The sequence below is a fragment of the Cervus canadensis genome, chromosome 10 (genome assembly GCF_019320065.1).
Source record: "Cervus canadensis isolate Bull #8, Minnesota chromosome 10, ASM1932006v1, whole genome shotgun sequence".
NCBI lineage: Eukaryota > Metazoa > Chordata > Mammalia > Artiodactyla > Cervidae > Cervus > Cervus canadensis.
The window spans coordinates 40,048,834-40,065,523 of NC_057395.1; the positions used below are offsets into that span (position 1 = coordinate 40,048,834).

Consider the following 16,690-nt stretch of genomic DNA (forward strand, 5'->3'; position numbering starts at 1 on the left):
ATTCTGGGTAGTGTAGTCCTGGTGCTGGGCCGAGGACTCTGGGTAGTGTAGTCCTGGCGTCCTGGCCCAGCTGGTGGCTGTAGTGACCCCTTGTTCCTCGCTGGTGAGTGTGGCGCCCGTGGGGCTCTAAGCCGCAGCCGTTCCCTTCCCTGCGCGGAAAGGTAGGTCCTGAAAGTCTGGGCTGTTGGCTGGGCCTGAGGCTGGGAACTGTACGGGTGCCGGGGAGAGGAGGCGGCGGCGGGACGCGCTGTCGCGGTTCAGGCCGTGCCCTCCCGGATGTCATATTTGGGATGTGAGCGCGCATCTCCGATGGACGTGGGCGAAGCTCAGCCGCGATGCCCAGTGGTGGCGGATGCCGGAATCCAGCCACGTCCCGAGGCTCCTGTGGGTGAGGACACGTTAGGCCTTGGCCGAAAGAGCGATGATGATGGGGGGGGGGGGGGGTCGCTCTTAGCCCCAAGTCCCTGGGGGCCAGAGGGTTGAGTAAGTTGACATGGGGCCCTGATGTTTCCCAGGTGCTGGGATGAGGGCCAGCCCGCCGCCAGGAGTTTTGGTGGGTGGTTTGCCGTGGGCAGCATGTGCCCGGGATGGGCTGGGGGTGGAACGGGACACTTTGGCAGCGATCTTGGGTGTGTTTTTGGCCGATCGCCCCTGGATTCAGGCCTTGGAGGAAGAGGTTGTCTGAGGTCCACTGGGCAAGTTTCTCAAAGGTTCTGGAAACCTGCATTGACCACAGCAGTCACGGATGTGCATGGCTCGGGTGTGGCCCGACTTTGGGATTTTGAGTTACATTTTAAAGTTCTATTAGGGAGAGATTTTAAACAGAAATAAATAGAACTCTACAGACCCACCATCCAGATTTAACCCTTGTCACTTCAGGAGCAGTCTTGATTGATCTCAAAATGACACAGTGAGAAGCCTTACAACCCACAGAGGTTCACTGTCCCTGCCCTACTTGAAGAGCCTAGCCTCCGCTGCCAGCTTTCATCCAGACTCTGTGACTTTGTAACCGTGTCACCTTAGATAAGAGACTGACTTCACTGTGCTTCAGTAACCGTGTCACCTTAGATAAGAGACTGACTTCACTGTGCTTCAGTTTTCTCATCTGTAAAATGAAGATAATAAATCGTACTCCATTGGATTGTGAGGCTAGAATGAAATAAGACAGTTCTGTGCCTGGAACCGTCTCTGATGTGTACAGTCCTAAGTGCCCAGTGAGTATGAACTTTGCTTAGGAAGGTCAGAGGCGAGAGTGGGTCAGCTCAGGCCTGGTGTCGGCAGTGTTATAGGGGCAGGCTGTGTTCTCAGCGAGCTGCCCGCAGCCTTTTCTTCTGTGACAGGTCCATTCCTGATGCCTTTAAGGAAGACGAAAGCCTCCCCTACCAGGGCGTGAGTTTCCAGTGACTCTCCCGAACCTTTCTGCTCTTGTGCTGCCCAGAGAGGAAGCCTGGTGGGTGAGGGGAGGGCTCCTGACAGCCCGGACTCACGTGGGGACTGCTCGCCTTCAGTGTGCTGAACCACAGGTGGGTTTTCTTCACTCAGCCTTGACATCTTGTGCCCAGCACGCCCCGCCTGGGGATCAGAGCCCCCCTGGTTTTCCCAGGGGACACGGTCTGTGGTAGGGGTGGCTGCTGTCACAGGGACTCTTGTTCAGACCCTGTGTCCTTCTTTTTTTTTTCCATTTATTTTTATTAGTTGGAGGCTAATTACTTTACAATATTGTAGTGGTTTTTGTCATACATTGACATGAATCAGCCATGGATTTACATGTATTCCCCATCCCGATCCCCCCTCCCACCTCTCTCTCCACCCGATCCCTCTGGGTCTTCCCAGTGCACCAGGCCCGAGCACTTGTCTCATGCATCCAACCTGGGCTGGTGATCTGTTTCACCATAGATAATATACATGTTTCGATGCTGTTCTCTTGAAACGTCCCACCCTCGCTTTCTCCCACAGAGTCCAAAAGTCTGTTCTGTACATCTGTGTCTCTTTTTCTGTTTTGCATTTGGGTTATCATTACCATCTTTCTAAATCCCATATATATGTGTTAGTATACTGTAATGGTCTTTATCTTTCTGGCTTACTTCACTCTGTGTAATGGGCTCCAGTTTCATCCATCTCATTCCCTGTGTCCTTCTTGACCACCTCTCCATCCCTGTGGTTTGTTCAGGCCTGTGCACTCTCAGGCTTGTCTGTTGTGAAGGCCTCGGCCTTCTGTTCTGGTTCCAAACGGCAAGGCCCTCACTGCCTCTGTCCCCGTCCTGTCATCCCACTGCAGTTACCTCAGCAGGCAGCTCTAACACTAGAGCTTCCTGTAAAATAACCACAGTGTAGTGATGACACTACACTCAAGAGAGTTAATAGTTGTTTCAGTCAGAGCAGCTCTGTTCAGAGACAGGAGAGGAGAGGTGTGTGGCCGGGGAGGAATTCCAGGGGACAGTGTCCCTGTCTCTGGTCCTCCCCCCATTTCTGACCTTGCAGACCTCAGTGAACACCCGCAGCTGGGCCTCTTTGTTCTTTCCAGGCTCACCTGCCCTGTTCTCTCAGCAGCACCTGCGCTGTGCCCTGGACCACTGTCCTTCTGGTCTCCACTCCTGCTCCGCCCTCACTCTTGTCTCTTATCCACCTTCTTGTCCCTCTCCCCACCTGCCTCTTGAATTGGGCACCTGAGGTCCACATACTGAACTTGCCACTCAGGCTGCTTGAAGGAGACCTTCCTAATTGTTTGCTTCTGTCCCAACTCCAAAGTCAGGATGCTTGGGTTCAAATTTCAGTTTCTCCATGTCTAGCTGTGTGGCCCTGAGCTTGTTACTTCACCTCTCTGAGCCTTCTTTTCCTCATCTGCCAGATGGGAATCATCAGAATGGTGTCCCCCTCCTGGGGTGTTGGAGGAGATAACCAACATAACTGCATTGCTAAATGCAGTTACAGTGCCTGGCACATAAAGGCTAAGTAATTGTTAGAATTACTTTTAATGCCTCCAACTTCTCCAAGTCTCCTCCTCAGTCTCTTCCCCAACTCCCCAGACCCTGTAAAGTCAGACCCTGCTTTACAGCTTCATTGAAGCACATTCCGTTGTCTGCTTGTGTTTCCCCGAGCATCTCTTTCAGTGTCAACTCCAGTGATGAGCGGGGATGCTCTCCCGCTGCAGAGCACCCTGCACATCCCTGGCAGTGTTCCCTGCCTCCCTGTTGATGAAAGGACCCTGGGGCTTAGGACTCCAGGGCTTAGGCTGTGTCATAACTGCCCGACCATCCCACTGGACCAGGAGGTGGTTCTTAGAAGGTGGGTTGCCTCATTTGCTTCCCTTGAGCCAATTGATTCAGTTCCTGGCACCAGGTTAGACTAAGCGGGTGATGCACAGTGAAGACACCGGCAGTGTCTGCTAGGCCCTACACCCTCTCCACGTGGTATCCGGCCTCTGCTTCTGCTTGGTCCCTCTAGCAAGGGAGCTGACGTTCTTAACCTGGTGCCTTGGGCCCCCCGAGAGCATACAGACTTAAGCCTGTGACTGGCACCGCATCACTTGTCCCACATTTGTGGGTGAAAGCAGGGATGAGGTCAGCCTGAAGGAGCTCCCAGTGTTTGAAGAAATAATTTGAGCAGCAAAATAGTGATAATATTCTAATATAACCCCTAGGATAAGCTATGAATCCACACTGAAATAAATAAGAAGGGACAACTCTTGGACTTCCCTGGTGATACAATGCATAAGAATCTGTCTGCCAGTGAAGGGGTCATGGGTTCAATCCCTGGTCTGGGAATATTCCACATGCCATGGAGCAACTGAGCCTGTGCTCCACGACCACTGAAGCCACTGCAGTGAGAAGCCCATACACTGCAACAAAGAGTTGTCCCTGCTTGCCACAACTGGAGAAAGCCTGCATGCAGCAATGAAGACCCAGCACAGCCAAAAATAAATTAAGTAATTTAAAAAAAAAGAGAAGGGACAACTCTTGCTTACAGAATTCCAGCTAATGAATTTCAAAGGAAAGTAGGAGATAGAACATTGCCATTTGGTCAACACCACAGTAATAATGATTGCAGACAGGTCCCACAAGATTATGCTAAAATTATTTGGTAAAAGGTTGAAGAGGAACAGGATATTTATATAATCTCAAAGTATCTCTCCCAAGATGTGTATTAAATATAAAGGCAAAATGAGTGAATTTATAATGAAGAAACCCAGCAGACACTGCCTTAACCAAGTGATCAAGATCAAGGTTAACATCATCAGTAGTGAAACATACCAATATCATGAACTCCTATCAAGGGGTGTGAAAAGGACATGTGACTTCTGAGACAGTCTAGCCAAAAGTAAACTAGGGTCATTCTAATCATTTTTTTCTTAAATCTGATAAATCACAATTTAGGGCTGTTCTTCAAAAATGTCGTTCATGAAAAGAAGGAACTGTCACAGATTGGAGGAGATTAAAGATATATGACAGCTAAATGCAGTGTGAGAACCTCAGTTGAATCCTGGACCAGAAGAAGGAGGACATTCGTAGAAAAACGTGTTGAAATGTGGTTATGAGCTGTAGTTTAGATAACAGTAATAATTATCAATGTTAATCTGGTTTTGATCATTGTAGTATAGTTTTCTCAGATGTATCACCTCATGGGAAATAGATGGGGAGACAGTAGAAACAGTGTCAGACCTCATTTTTGGGGGCTCCAGAATCACTGCACATGGTGACTGCAGCCATGAAATTAAAAGACGCTTACTCCTTGGAAGGAAAGTTATGACCAACCTAGATAGCATATTAAAAAGCAGAGACATTACTTTGCCAACAGAGGTCCGTCTGGTCAAGGCTATGGTTTTTCCAGTGGTCATGTATGGATGTGAGAGTTGGACTATAAAGAAAGCTGAGCGCCGAAGAATTGATGCTTTTGAACTGTGGTGTTGGAGAAGACTCTTGAGAGTGCCTTGGGCTGCAAGGAGATCCAACCAGTCCATCCTGAAGGAGATCAGTCCTGGGTGTTCATTGGAAGGACTGATGCTGAAGCTGAAACTCCAGTACTTTGGCCACCTCATGTGAAGAGTTGACTCATTGGAAAAGACCGTGATGCTGGGAGGGATTGGGGGCAGGAGGAGAAGGGGACAACAGAGGATGAGATGGCCGGATGGCATCACCGACTCGATGGGCATAAGTTTGAGTAAACTTCGGGAGCTGGTGATGGACAGGGAGGCCTGGCGTGCTGCGATTCATGGGGTCCCAAAGAGTCGGACACGACTGAGCGACTGAACTGAACTGAATGTTAGAGAAAACTGGATTAAGGTTACATGGGAATTGATACTTTTTGCAACTTCTTAAATGTAAAATTCAAAATGAAAAGTTCTATGGATTCATCAGTCTTACAGTGAATTGGATGTTGGATGAGTTCTGTTAAAGAATACTTTAGCATGTATCAATGCAATCATGTTTTTTCTCCTTGGTCCAGTTCATTAATACAGTATATTAGAGTAATGAATTTCCTCATATTCAACCAGTCTTACATTTCTGGGCACTTTGTCTTGGTGAAATTGTTTTTTTTTTTTTAAATATTTGTTTATTTATTTGGCCCCTCTGGGTCTTAGTTGTGGCATGTGGGGTCTAGTTCTCTGTCCAGGGATTGAACCCAGGCCCCCTGCATTGGGAGTGTGAAGTCATAGCCATCTGACCACCAGGGAAGTCCTCGAAATATTTTCTTACTGCTTTGAATGATATTCTTTTTGCGATGCATTTAAAGTGACACAATATATATAACATAAGACTTACCATCTTAACTGTTTTAAGTATATAGTTCAGTGTCGTTAAGTACATTCATATTGTGCAACCATTCACTCTCCATTTCCAGAACTTTTCAGAATGAAACTCTATCCCCATTAAACAATAACTCAATTTCCCCTTCCTCCTAGCTCCTGTCAACCATCATTCTACTTTGTCTATATGGATTACTCTAGGTACCTCATATAAGTGGAATTATATATTTGTCCTTTTGTGTCTGGTTTGTTTCACTTAGCATAGTGTCTTTAATGTTCATCCATGTTGTAGCTTGTGGCAGAATGTCTTTTCTAAGGCTTAATAATATTCCATCATATATATATACACACACACACACACCCCACTCTTTGTTTATCCATTTGTCTATTAACAGACACTTGGATCACGTCTACATTTTGGCTATTGTGAATAATGCTGCTCACACGAGTGTACAAATCCTATTCAAGTCCCTGCTTCCAGTTCTTTTTGGGAAATACCCAGAAGTGGAATTGGTAGATCATATGATAATGTGTAGTTTTAAATTTCTGAGGACCTGCTGTGCTGTTTTCCATAGTGCTTGCACCACTGTACATTCCCACCTGCAGTGCACATGGGTTGAATGATGATTTTGAAGTCTCATGGAAGTCTGGTATATTTTTTGTCTTGAGTCACTTAGGAGTTTTCTTGTTATTCTTCAGAGCCTGATAGTTTTTCCAGTAGATAGGTACCTTGAAGTTGTTGGCTGTGTGTCAGCTTCTCCCTGGTACTTTGTAGGCCCTTCATACTTTGATTCAGGTCATCTTTTTTCCCCAATTTTTACTGTAGTACAGTTGATTTACAGTGTTGTGTTAATTTCAGGTATACAGAAAAGTAATTCAGTTATACATATACATATGTTCATTCTTTTTCAGATTCTTTTCTCATATAGGTTATTACAGAGTATTGAGTAGGGTTCGCTGTCCTATATAGTAGGGTCTAGTTGGTTATCTGTCTATATACTTTATATATTATATATTGTAGTGTGTGTATGTTAATCCCAAACTCCTAATTTATTCCTCTCCCCACCACACACACACATTTCCCTTTTGGTAACCATACGTTTTGTTTTTTAAGTGTGTGAGTCTATTTCTGTTTTATAAATAAATTCATTTATATCATTTTAAAAACTTAGATTCCATGTATGAGTGATATATTTGTCTTTGTTTGACTTACTTTACTTCGTATGATAATCTCTAGGTCCATCCATGTTGCTGAAAATGACATTATTTCATTCTTTTTATGGCTAAGTAACAGTCCATTGTACAAAGATGTACTACATTTAAAAAAATTTATTTATTCATAGCCGTGCTGGGTCTTCATTGCTGCTTGGGCTTTTCTCTGGTTGCAGCAGGTGGGGGCTGCTGTCTGGTGCACCACTAGAAGCTAGGGGCTTCTTGTTGAGGTGGCTTCTCTTGTTGCAGAGCACGGGCTCTAGAGCACAGGTTCAGTAGTTGTGACACATGGGTTTAGTTGTTCCAAAACATGTGGGATCTTCCCAGATCAGGAATCAAACTCGTGTCTCCTGTATTCACAGGATTCTTTACCACTGGAACTCGTGTCTGCTGTATTCACAGGTGGATTCTTTACCACTGAGCCGCCAGGGAAGGCCTGTACCACATCTTCTTTATCCATTTCTCTGTTGATGGACATTTAGGTTGCTTCTATGTCTTGGCTATAGTAAATAGTGCTACAGTGAACACTGGGTGCATGTATCTTTTCGAATTGTGATTTTCTCTGGATATGTGCCCAGGAGTGGGACTGCTGGATCATATGGTAGTTCTATTTTTAGTTTTTTAAAGGACCTCCATACTGTTCTCTAGAAGGTCTGTTACCAATTTTACATTCCCACCAGCAGTGTGAGAGGGGTCCCTTTTCTCTGCATCCTCTCCCGTATTTATTGTTTGTGGACTTTTTGAGGATGGCTATTCTGACTGGTGCAAGTTGTACTTTTGATTTGCATTTCTCTAACAGTTAGCAATGTTGAGCCTCTCTTCATGTGTCTCTTGGCCATCTGTATGTCTTCTTTGGAGTGTATGGCTGAAACTTGAAGACATTACGCTGAATGAAATAAGCCAGACACAAAAGGACAGACACCGTATGATTTCACATATTTGTGATACCTAGAATAGCCAAATGTATGGAGACAGAAAGTAAAATGATGGTTGGTTGCCAGGGTTTGTGAGAAAGGGAATTATGGTTAATGGTCACAGAGTTTCAACATGAGATGATGAACCATTTCTGGAGATGGATAGTGGTGATGGTTGTACCACATTAAGTGCGAGCATGCTTAATGTACTGAAATGTACACGTCAAATGGTAAAAATAGTAAAATGCATATGTATATTTTATAATCATTTAAAACCCACAAGCTGCTCCTACACTCAACCTGTTCTGCATTTCTATCACTTAGTGCCTTTTATTCCTCCCAAGTGGTCCTACGTCCCAGGATTCAGGCTTCCTCTCCTCCTTGGCTCAGGTGTCCTCTTCTCTGCTCCCTATACACCTCATCGGGAACACCTGGCACATTTCTCTTCCCTAGACTCCTGTGTTTCCTTCAAGACCAAGTTCCTGGGCCTCTTGTGAAACCTCTCCGGATATGGATGTCTGTTCCAGGGTGCTTTCCACTTTGAAACAGTGTTGCCATAAAGGCAGTAAAGTTGGGCAGGGTTGTCCACCCTGAGCACCACAGTGTGGGACAGGACATTTAGTGGACTGTTAGCCACAGTTGAAAAAGCGGAAATGCTAGTTGATGGCTGGGATGGGCTCCAAATCAGGGCAGTAGGGTTCCAGTTCGTGCTTTTCACCATTCCCTGCTGGTCAGCGCCTCTCAGGCAAGGAGGGGCTGTGGAATTGAGGGAGGGACTGAGTTGTGTTTGGTCTTTGCCATAACTGAATTGTGTGAACCTCAGTCATTTGGATGCTTCAACACTAATACCATGATTCAGACTATTCTTTTAAATTCTTAAAACTCAAACGTCTGTTGCTTTACTGTTGTTTAATTTTTATGTTGTTCGCGCTTTCCCTCAGCATAGAGTTAAAATTCCTAAAAGTTACAGGCTCCTATTTTTGCATGTATTCTCCAAATCAACCCACCCAGGACCTTGAACGTGTTAAGTGCTACTGCCCAGATGGTGACAGGGCTTTAAAGATCTTGGAATACAGAGCACCAGGGTCAAAGGCAGGATCTAGATCTCTCCCCTGCCTCCCCCGGGCAGCCTCCCCCTTGCCCCTTACCCTGAGACATGGGCCGGTCTGGCTCCCGGGTGAGCAGGGCTGTTTTGTGTTCTAGGCACACATGGCATTCAGAGATGTGGCTGTGGATTTCACCCAGGATGAGTGGGTGCTGCTGAGCCCTGCTCAGAGGTCCCTGTACCGGGAGGTGATGCTGGAGAACTACAGCAACCTGGTCTCACTGGGTAAGCCTGCATCTCTCAGGACCCGGGTCCTGGCTGCTGGCAACTTGGAGCAGCCCTCTTGCTTTCTGGCCTTACTTTTGGGCTGGACTCAAAAGCAGAGACACTCTATAAATGTGTACAGATGTGTATATATGTGTGTGATACCCTGCATTTCTAGCCTTTTCCCGCAGGCTCTCTGGTAAGCATGGCATCTGTTCCTAGTCAGTATCTTCTTGTAAACGAGGGAGGTGTTCTCTCACAGCATGAAGTCGGGTCAGTGAACTCCCATCCTGGCTTCCCTTCCCTGGCGGGGAGCTCACCACTCTCAGATCTTCCCCACCACCTTTAGAAATTGCCCCCTGGTGTGGCTCTGAGTGTAGGATAACCTGCGACCATCTTGTTGTCTTTTCCTCTGAGCAGGCATTCCGTTTTCTAAACCAAAACTCATCACCCAGCTGGAGCAAGGGAAGGAGACCTGGAAAGAAGAGAGACAATGCTCGCCGGTCAGCTGCGTGGGTGAGTGGGGACACTGGGTGGTTCAGAGGCTGGGGGCGGGGACGTCTTTCTGCTGGCCCCCTGGCTGCTCACCATGTGCACTGCCCTCGTGGCCTCCTTCCAGACCTGCAGCCGCACTCAAGCTTCCTGGTGTCTCGTCTGCTTCCTACACTGGGTTTGCCGTCTCTGCCTCACTTAGTTCTCTCCCACATACATAGTCTGGTGGCTCTTGTTACTATATTTTTAAAAGATGAAGCAAGAACATGGAAGTAAAACTAAGGGAGTTGAAGAAAAAAGGCAGGCCCCGTGGAAGGAAGGCAGTCTGTAAACAGCCGATTAGGAAATTGAATTCTAAAAATATTGTCAGAATGGATTTCATCCAGGAGGGTTCAGAATGGATTTCATCCAGGAGGGTGAGATTTTCTAAATGGTTATGCAATTACATATATAATCCCTCATTTTGCCGCTTAGCCCTCAAAGCCTAAACTGGTTACTATTTGGCCATTTAAGAAGTTTGCTGACTCCTGCTCAGAGGGATCACAGTACACAGCCTTCACTTCTCCTTTCCTACTTATTCTGGATGACACCTTACGTAAAATGTCAGGGCAGTACAGTCACATGCTTGCAGTTACAGCCTTTCCCCAGTGTGCTTTAGTCTATAGTTGTCATTTGTACTGCACCTCAGACTCCCTAAACTCCATAATACTATGTTAAAATTCTTGTTTTAAACACACACATGTATTTTTAATCAAAATAAAATACATTCTTTTATTTTTAATTATCCAGATAATTTACCTTTATCTGTGCTTTGCCTTGTTTTTCTGAGGATGTGTGTTTCTACCTGATAGTGTTTCTGTGATCTTGCATTTCTTGTGGGGGGGGGGAGGTGGGCAGGCAGTGTGTTCATTTACATTTTGTTTTTCTGAACGTGTCTTTATTTCACCTTTATTCTTGAAGGATATTTTCCCTGGATGTAGAATTTTAGATTGGCTTTTTTTTCACCACTTTAAAGATACTGTTCCCCTGTTCAGGCCTCCCATTGTCTCTGATAAGAAATCAGCTATCATTTCCATAGTTATTGCTTTTTTTGTTACTTTTTAAACCTCTGGCTACTTTCAGAGTTTTCTGTATGTTTGGTGTGCAGCTGTTTGACTGTGATGTCACTGAGGAAGTGAGCTGCTTTTCTTTGCGTTTTTCCTGTCATAGCGTGTGCTCAGATTTTTGAATCTATAAATTTATGGCTAGAGCCAAATTGGGGAGATTTTTGGATATTATTCTTTCATGATTCTTTTGTTCCCTTCTCTTTCCTTCTTTTTGGAATGATAGTTACATGTGTATTAGTCCTTTTTACATTGTCCCACTGTTTACTGAGCCTGTCTATTTTTTTTTATAACTTTCCATTTTTGTGATGATGCTTCCTAATTGTTCATTAATGAAGAGCAGATTTTCTTTTACCTTCTTTAACAGAAAACCAGATACTTAGAAGATACATTTTTAAGTGAAAAATTGCAAAACAGTGTTTATTACATAGTTGAGTTTGTGTGAAAGACTATCAACATGTGTAGGTGAAAATCTGCATTATTATTGACCATGATCAGTGGTTAGCTTGGTGAATATAGAATTGGAAAGAGTGGGGTTTCTGGGAAGGTTTTTGACTTGGCATTCTTTTTATTTTTATTTTATTTTTTTGTGCTTGACCTTTTATTTTTTTTCCATTTATTTTTATTAGTTGGAGGCTAATTACTTTACAATATTGTAGTGGTTTTTGCCATACATTGACATGAATCAGCCATGGATTCGGCATTGTTTTTAAATGATAGAGGTATAGATAACTGTAGGGAATTGTGTGTTTTTTAGCTTTTAAAATACTGTTGACAATTTAATAATAGAGAGGAGTATATGTTTTCTTTTTCTGTAAGAGATTTTCTATTTCTCAGTTTTATCAAATTTGAAAACTTAATTTTGTCTTAGAATCAAGGGAAATAGCATATATAATAGAAATCATTTATATTTTTCAAGTTGTTTATATCCTTGTTTTTTGTCTGCTAAGAGTCATAGCAGATTACTTAGATTACTCGCCAATGTCATTGTAATTTATATCAAATCCTCCATTTATTTCTAAGTTTTTGCTATATATTTCACTTCAGTGTACTGTTAGGCATGTAAAGGTTCGTAACAGTTTTATCTCATTCATTAGTGAAGTTTTTAACGTTAAAATTCTTTTGTTCCACATTATATTCCTTCAACTTTCCTTTTTTTTTTCCTAAAAAAACCTTTTATTTTTTATTTTATATTGAAGTATAACTGATTAACAATGTTGTGATAGTTTCAGGTGGACAGTGAAGGGACCAGCTACACATATACATGTATCCATTCTCCCCCAAACTCTCCTTCTATCCAGGCTGTTACATGAGCAGTGTTCACATAACATGAGCAGTGTTCCCTGTGCTGTAGAGTAGGTCCCTGTCAGTTATCCATTTTAAATATAGTGGTGTGTACATATCGATCCTATTATTTCTTATTAGTCTTAGCACCTGCTTTGTTGTGGCTCTTTGTTTTTTAGAGAGTTTTGGTATGGCATTTAATGTGATTTGGGGTGTCATGTAGCTGCTGTTGCATTTTCTGCCAACCCAACTGTTATCTTTGAATAGGGACTTTGGCCCTTTCACATTTACTGGAACAGCTGATGGATTTCATGGGACTTACTTAGGGGCAGACTGTAGGGCAGGTACAGAGGCACTTAGAGAAGAGCTCAGGGTAGAAGAAGAAGCATCTCTCTTAGCTCAAGCTGCTGAAACACAGCACCAGAGTTCATGGCAGAAGCAAAAGATTTTACTGTGTTTCTGGAGGCTTGCAGTTCTTGGCTGGCGGAGGTGTTGGCAGTTTACACAGGAGGCCTCCCTCCTGGACTTTGAATGGCCACATCCTTACTCTGTCCTCACCCAGCCTTTCTGAGGCTGCACATCCTGGCTTTCCTCCTACAAGGAGGTCACCAGACATATTGATTAGAGCCTTATGACCTCTTTTAACCTTAGTTACCTCTTTAAAGGCCCTGTCTCCAAATATAGTAGCATTCTATACTGATGGAATAATTCTAGAATGTAGATGTATACACAGTTGGTTTTCAAAAGTTCAGTTCACCAATGAAGGCAAGTGTTCAGGCAGATGCAGTGAGGTTTGGACCTAGTTCCTCAGACTATGTGATCCTGCATTCCCATCAGCTAAGTAGAACCAGCGGTGCTGAAGCAAGGTGTTCAGTGTTGACATCTCCTCACAAGAGGTACTATAAGAAGAAAACTTTTATATTGATTGCTGGTGCCATTTTTATTTAGGTTAATTATGGAAATTAACAAGATTCAAACTGATCTGGGACACCAGTCATTGGGGGGCCTAGACTGTGTGTGTGTTGTCCACTGCTGAAAGCCTCCTGAAAGTGAAAGTGAAAGAAAGTGTTAGTCACTCAGTCGTGTCCAACTCTTTTGTGACCCCATGGACTATAGCCTGCCAGGTTTCTCTGTCCATGGAAATTCTCCAGACAAGAATGCTAGAGTGGGTTGCCATGTCTTCCTCCAGGGGCTCTTCCCGACTCAGGGGTCAAACCTGTGTATCCTGCATTGGCAGGCAGATTCTTCACTGTCTGAGCCACCAGGGAAGCCCTGCCTTATGGGAATTCTGGTTCAGAGTAGTCCTCTAATAAGTATTTGTCAGTGAGTCGGAACCCTCCAGGTTCAGGTGTCTCACATGTGGTATCTTTAGCCACTCTGCTGTGCTGCTTCCTACACCTCCTACACCAGGGTCTTCCAGGCTCAGGGACAGCTCTCTTCTTCCACCCCATCCTGCCAGAGAGACAGGGAAAGACAAAGACATTTCCATGTGGGTCCTGTGGTTAGAGCTCTCTTGGTCACAGACAATCCCTTTAGACCCTGTTTGTATCACTGGGTGGTTGTGCATTAGGAGGTCCTCTGCAGGAAGTCTTGCTGGGTGGCCCTGAAGATGTAAACATTTTGAAGAACAGGGAATGGAGTCTTAACCATCAGACGAGGCACAGCCGCTTTGGCGGCTCCACGTCTCAGTTCTGACTCAGACTCTTCTCTCTGCCACAGAACCGAAGCCAGAACTCCACCTCTGTCCTTTCTGCCCTCCGGATCTCTGCAGTCAGAAATTCCACATGCAGCAGGTGCTGTGTAGTCCCCCACCCTGGCTCTTCACGTGCCTGTATGCCGAAGATCCCGTCCAGGCAGGAGACCTGTGCCTGGAGGACCAGCAGCAGCAGGCCGCTGGTGGTAGTGCCTGGATCGAGGAAGTGGAAGGGCAGGAGAGAGAAGGTGCCCCGCCTTTGTTTGGAAAGACAGAGAAAAGTACTATAGGAGCATTCCCCAGGCCACCCCAGAGGCAGCCAGCCATCTCCGGGGGTGGGGTCCCAGGTATGGAGATAGAGGCCGGCCCGGCACAGATGGGGACCCCTGAGGAAACAGACACGCTGTTGAAGAGGATCGAAGTCCTGGGGTTTGGAACTGTCAACTGTGGAGAGTGTGGACTGGGCTTCAGCAAGATGACGAACCTGCTCAGTCACCAGAGAATCCACTCTGGGGAGAAGCCCTACGTGTGCGGGGTGTGTGGGAAGGGGTTCAGTCTAAAGAAGAGCCTGGCCAGACACCAGAAGGCGCACTCAGGGGAGAAGCCTCTCGTGTGCGGGGAGTGTGGGCGGGGCTTTAACCGGAAGTCGACGCTCATCATACACGAGAGGACACACTCGGGCGAGAAGCCGTACATGTGCGGTGAATGCGGGCGAGGCTTCAGCCAGAAGTCGAACCTCATCATCCACCAGAGGACACACTCTGGGGAGAAGCCCTACGTGTGCCAGGAGTGCGGGAAAGGCTTCAGCCAGAAGTCAGCCGTCGTCAGGCACCGGAGGACACACCTGGAGGAGAAGACCATCGTGTGCGGCGACTGCGGGCTGGGCTTCAGCGACAGGTCGAACCTCATCTCGCACCAGAGGACACACTCAGGGGAGAAGCCGTATGCCTGCAAGGAGTGTGGGCGCTGCTTCCGGCAGAGGTCCACGCTCGTCAACCACCAGAGGACGCACTCGAAGGAGAAGCCTTACGTGTGTGGAGTGTGCGGACACAGATTCAGCCAGAATTCAACCCTCATCTCGCACAGGCGCACACACACCGGGGAGAAGCCTTACGTGTGTGGGGTGTGTGGGCGGGGCTTCAGTCTCAAGTCCCATCTCAACAGGCACCAGAACACGCACTCCGGGCACAAGCCCATCGTGTGCAAGGACTGCGGGCGCATCTTCAGCCAGCAGTCCAACCTCATCCGACACCAGAGGACGCACTCGGGGGAGAAGCCCCTGGTGTGTGCGGAGTGCGGGCGAGGCTTCAGCCAGAAGTCGAACCTCGTGGCACACCAGAGGACGCATTCCGGGGAGAAGCCATACGTGTGCAGAGAGTGTGGGCGGGGCTTCCGCCACCAGTCGGGCCTCATCCGGCACCGCCGCACACACACAAGGGAGCAGCCCTACAACTGCCGGCGGTGCGGGCGGGGCTTCGGCAACAAGTCCGCGCTGCTCATGCACAAGTGGTCACACTTGGAAGAGAACTCCTGTCTGTGCACAGAGTGCGGCCAAGGCTTTCCCCACAAGTCACACCTCATCCTCCACCAGATGACACACCAGGGGAGGACGCCGCACGTGTGTAGTGCGTGCGGGCAAGGCTTCAGCCAGAAGTGCCACCTCAGCAGACACAGGAGGAATGTGTGCCCACCACAGACCACCATTTCAGTCTGACCCCGAGGCCCCGCCAGAGCATCCTCCCGACCCCCTCACCCGCTCCAAGAGCGCAGACTAAATCAAAACATATTACACTCTTCTTGAAACACATTCCCTAAGCGGTCAAAAAGACATTTGAACTCAGTTTACTTCCTCTACCCCAGTCGTCATGTTTGGGGCCTTTTGTTCTAATAAAACTCTGCTTCTTTACAAATTTGTGGCCTCAACTGTGTCTCTCCTTCACCCACCTATAAAGGTAGGAAATCAGGGGTGGTACAGAAATCTCGAGCTTCTGAGGCCATGGTTCCACAGTAATTCAGTCCTTTGGACGCCATAAGAACTGAGTGAGTCTGTGATTCTTGGACAGTCTGGTCCTTTGTAGAGGGAGAGGATCCCGGAACTGTGTTCAGGGGATTCGGCGAGGGAGGGGGTCTTCCAGGAAACAGGACCTCCCATAAGCCACTCACTCTCACCTGCAGCCCCCTCCCCACTCTCCCCCAGCTCCTGTGGCAGCCCCCTACTGGCTTGCCTTCTCCTTGCTCTCAGACGTCTCCACTTCTGCCTTTGGTGAATCAAATCAGCGGCTAGGACCACTGCTACTACTTAGAGTTAGGGTAAACACACCACGAATAATTGTGTGTCAGCTGGTTAACCTAGAAGAAACAAACATCTAAACACTTAATCATGTATAAGTAGGAAATCTGAACAGATCAACATGAATAAGGAGATTGAGTTAGTAATCAAAAACCTTCCAAAAATGCCCCAAATCAGATGGCCTTATCAGCAACTTCTAGCATTTAGAGGATTAACACCCATTCTCAAAATCTTACCAAAAAAGACTCTTCCTAAATCATTCTGTGAGGCCAGTATTACCTTATTAGCCAAACCTGACAAAGACAACACAAGGAAACTACAGACCCCTAACCCTTATGGATATAGAGGGAGAAACCCTTGACACGGGATTAGCAACCAAATCCAGCAGCATATGAAAAGGATTTTCACACTGTGACTGAGTGGTTTCCTGGCTCAACATAGAAAAAAAAAAATCAATACATCATGTTAATAGAATAAAGGGGGGGAAAAAAGCAAACACATTCCATTTATATGAAATATCCAGGATAAATCGAAGCAAAGAGACAGAAGGCACGATAGTGGCTGCCAGAGACTAAGAGAAGAGGAAATGGGGATGACTGTTCCCCATTAACAATAAAGGACTGCCTTTGGGGGTAATAAAAATGTTCTGG

General features: G+C 46.2%; 1 protein-coding gene across 6 annotated transcripts; it reads left to right on the top strand.

The window, feature by feature from the left end:
• The first annotated feature begins 17 nt into the window (after positions 1-17).
• ZNF133 (zinc finger protein 133) lies at positions 18-15,660 on the top strand. Of its 6 annotated transcripts, XM_043479418.1 has the most exons (6): positions 81-388; positions 880-1,214; positions 1,341-1,523; positions 9,073-9,199; positions 9,599-9,694; positions 13,777-15,660. In XM_043479418.1, the coding sequence occupies exons 4-6, from the start codon at positions 9,079-9,081 to the stop codon at positions 15,462-15,464; spliced, it is 1,905 nt and encodes a 634-aa protein (XP_043335353.1). In that variant the 5' UTR covers positions 81-388; positions 880-1,214; positions 1,341-1,523; positions 9,073-9,078; the 3' UTR covers positions 15,465-15,660. The 6 variants fall into 6 exon arrangements, with proteins under 6 accessions (XP_043335354.1, XP_043335355.1, XP_043335357.1 ...); XM_043479419.1 differs by lacking the exon at positions 880-1,214 and having other exon boundaries at positions 18-161; XM_043479420.1 differs by having other exon boundaries at positions 30-161; positions 880-1,523.
• The last annotated feature ends 1,030 nt before the right edge of the window (positions 15,661-16,690 follow it).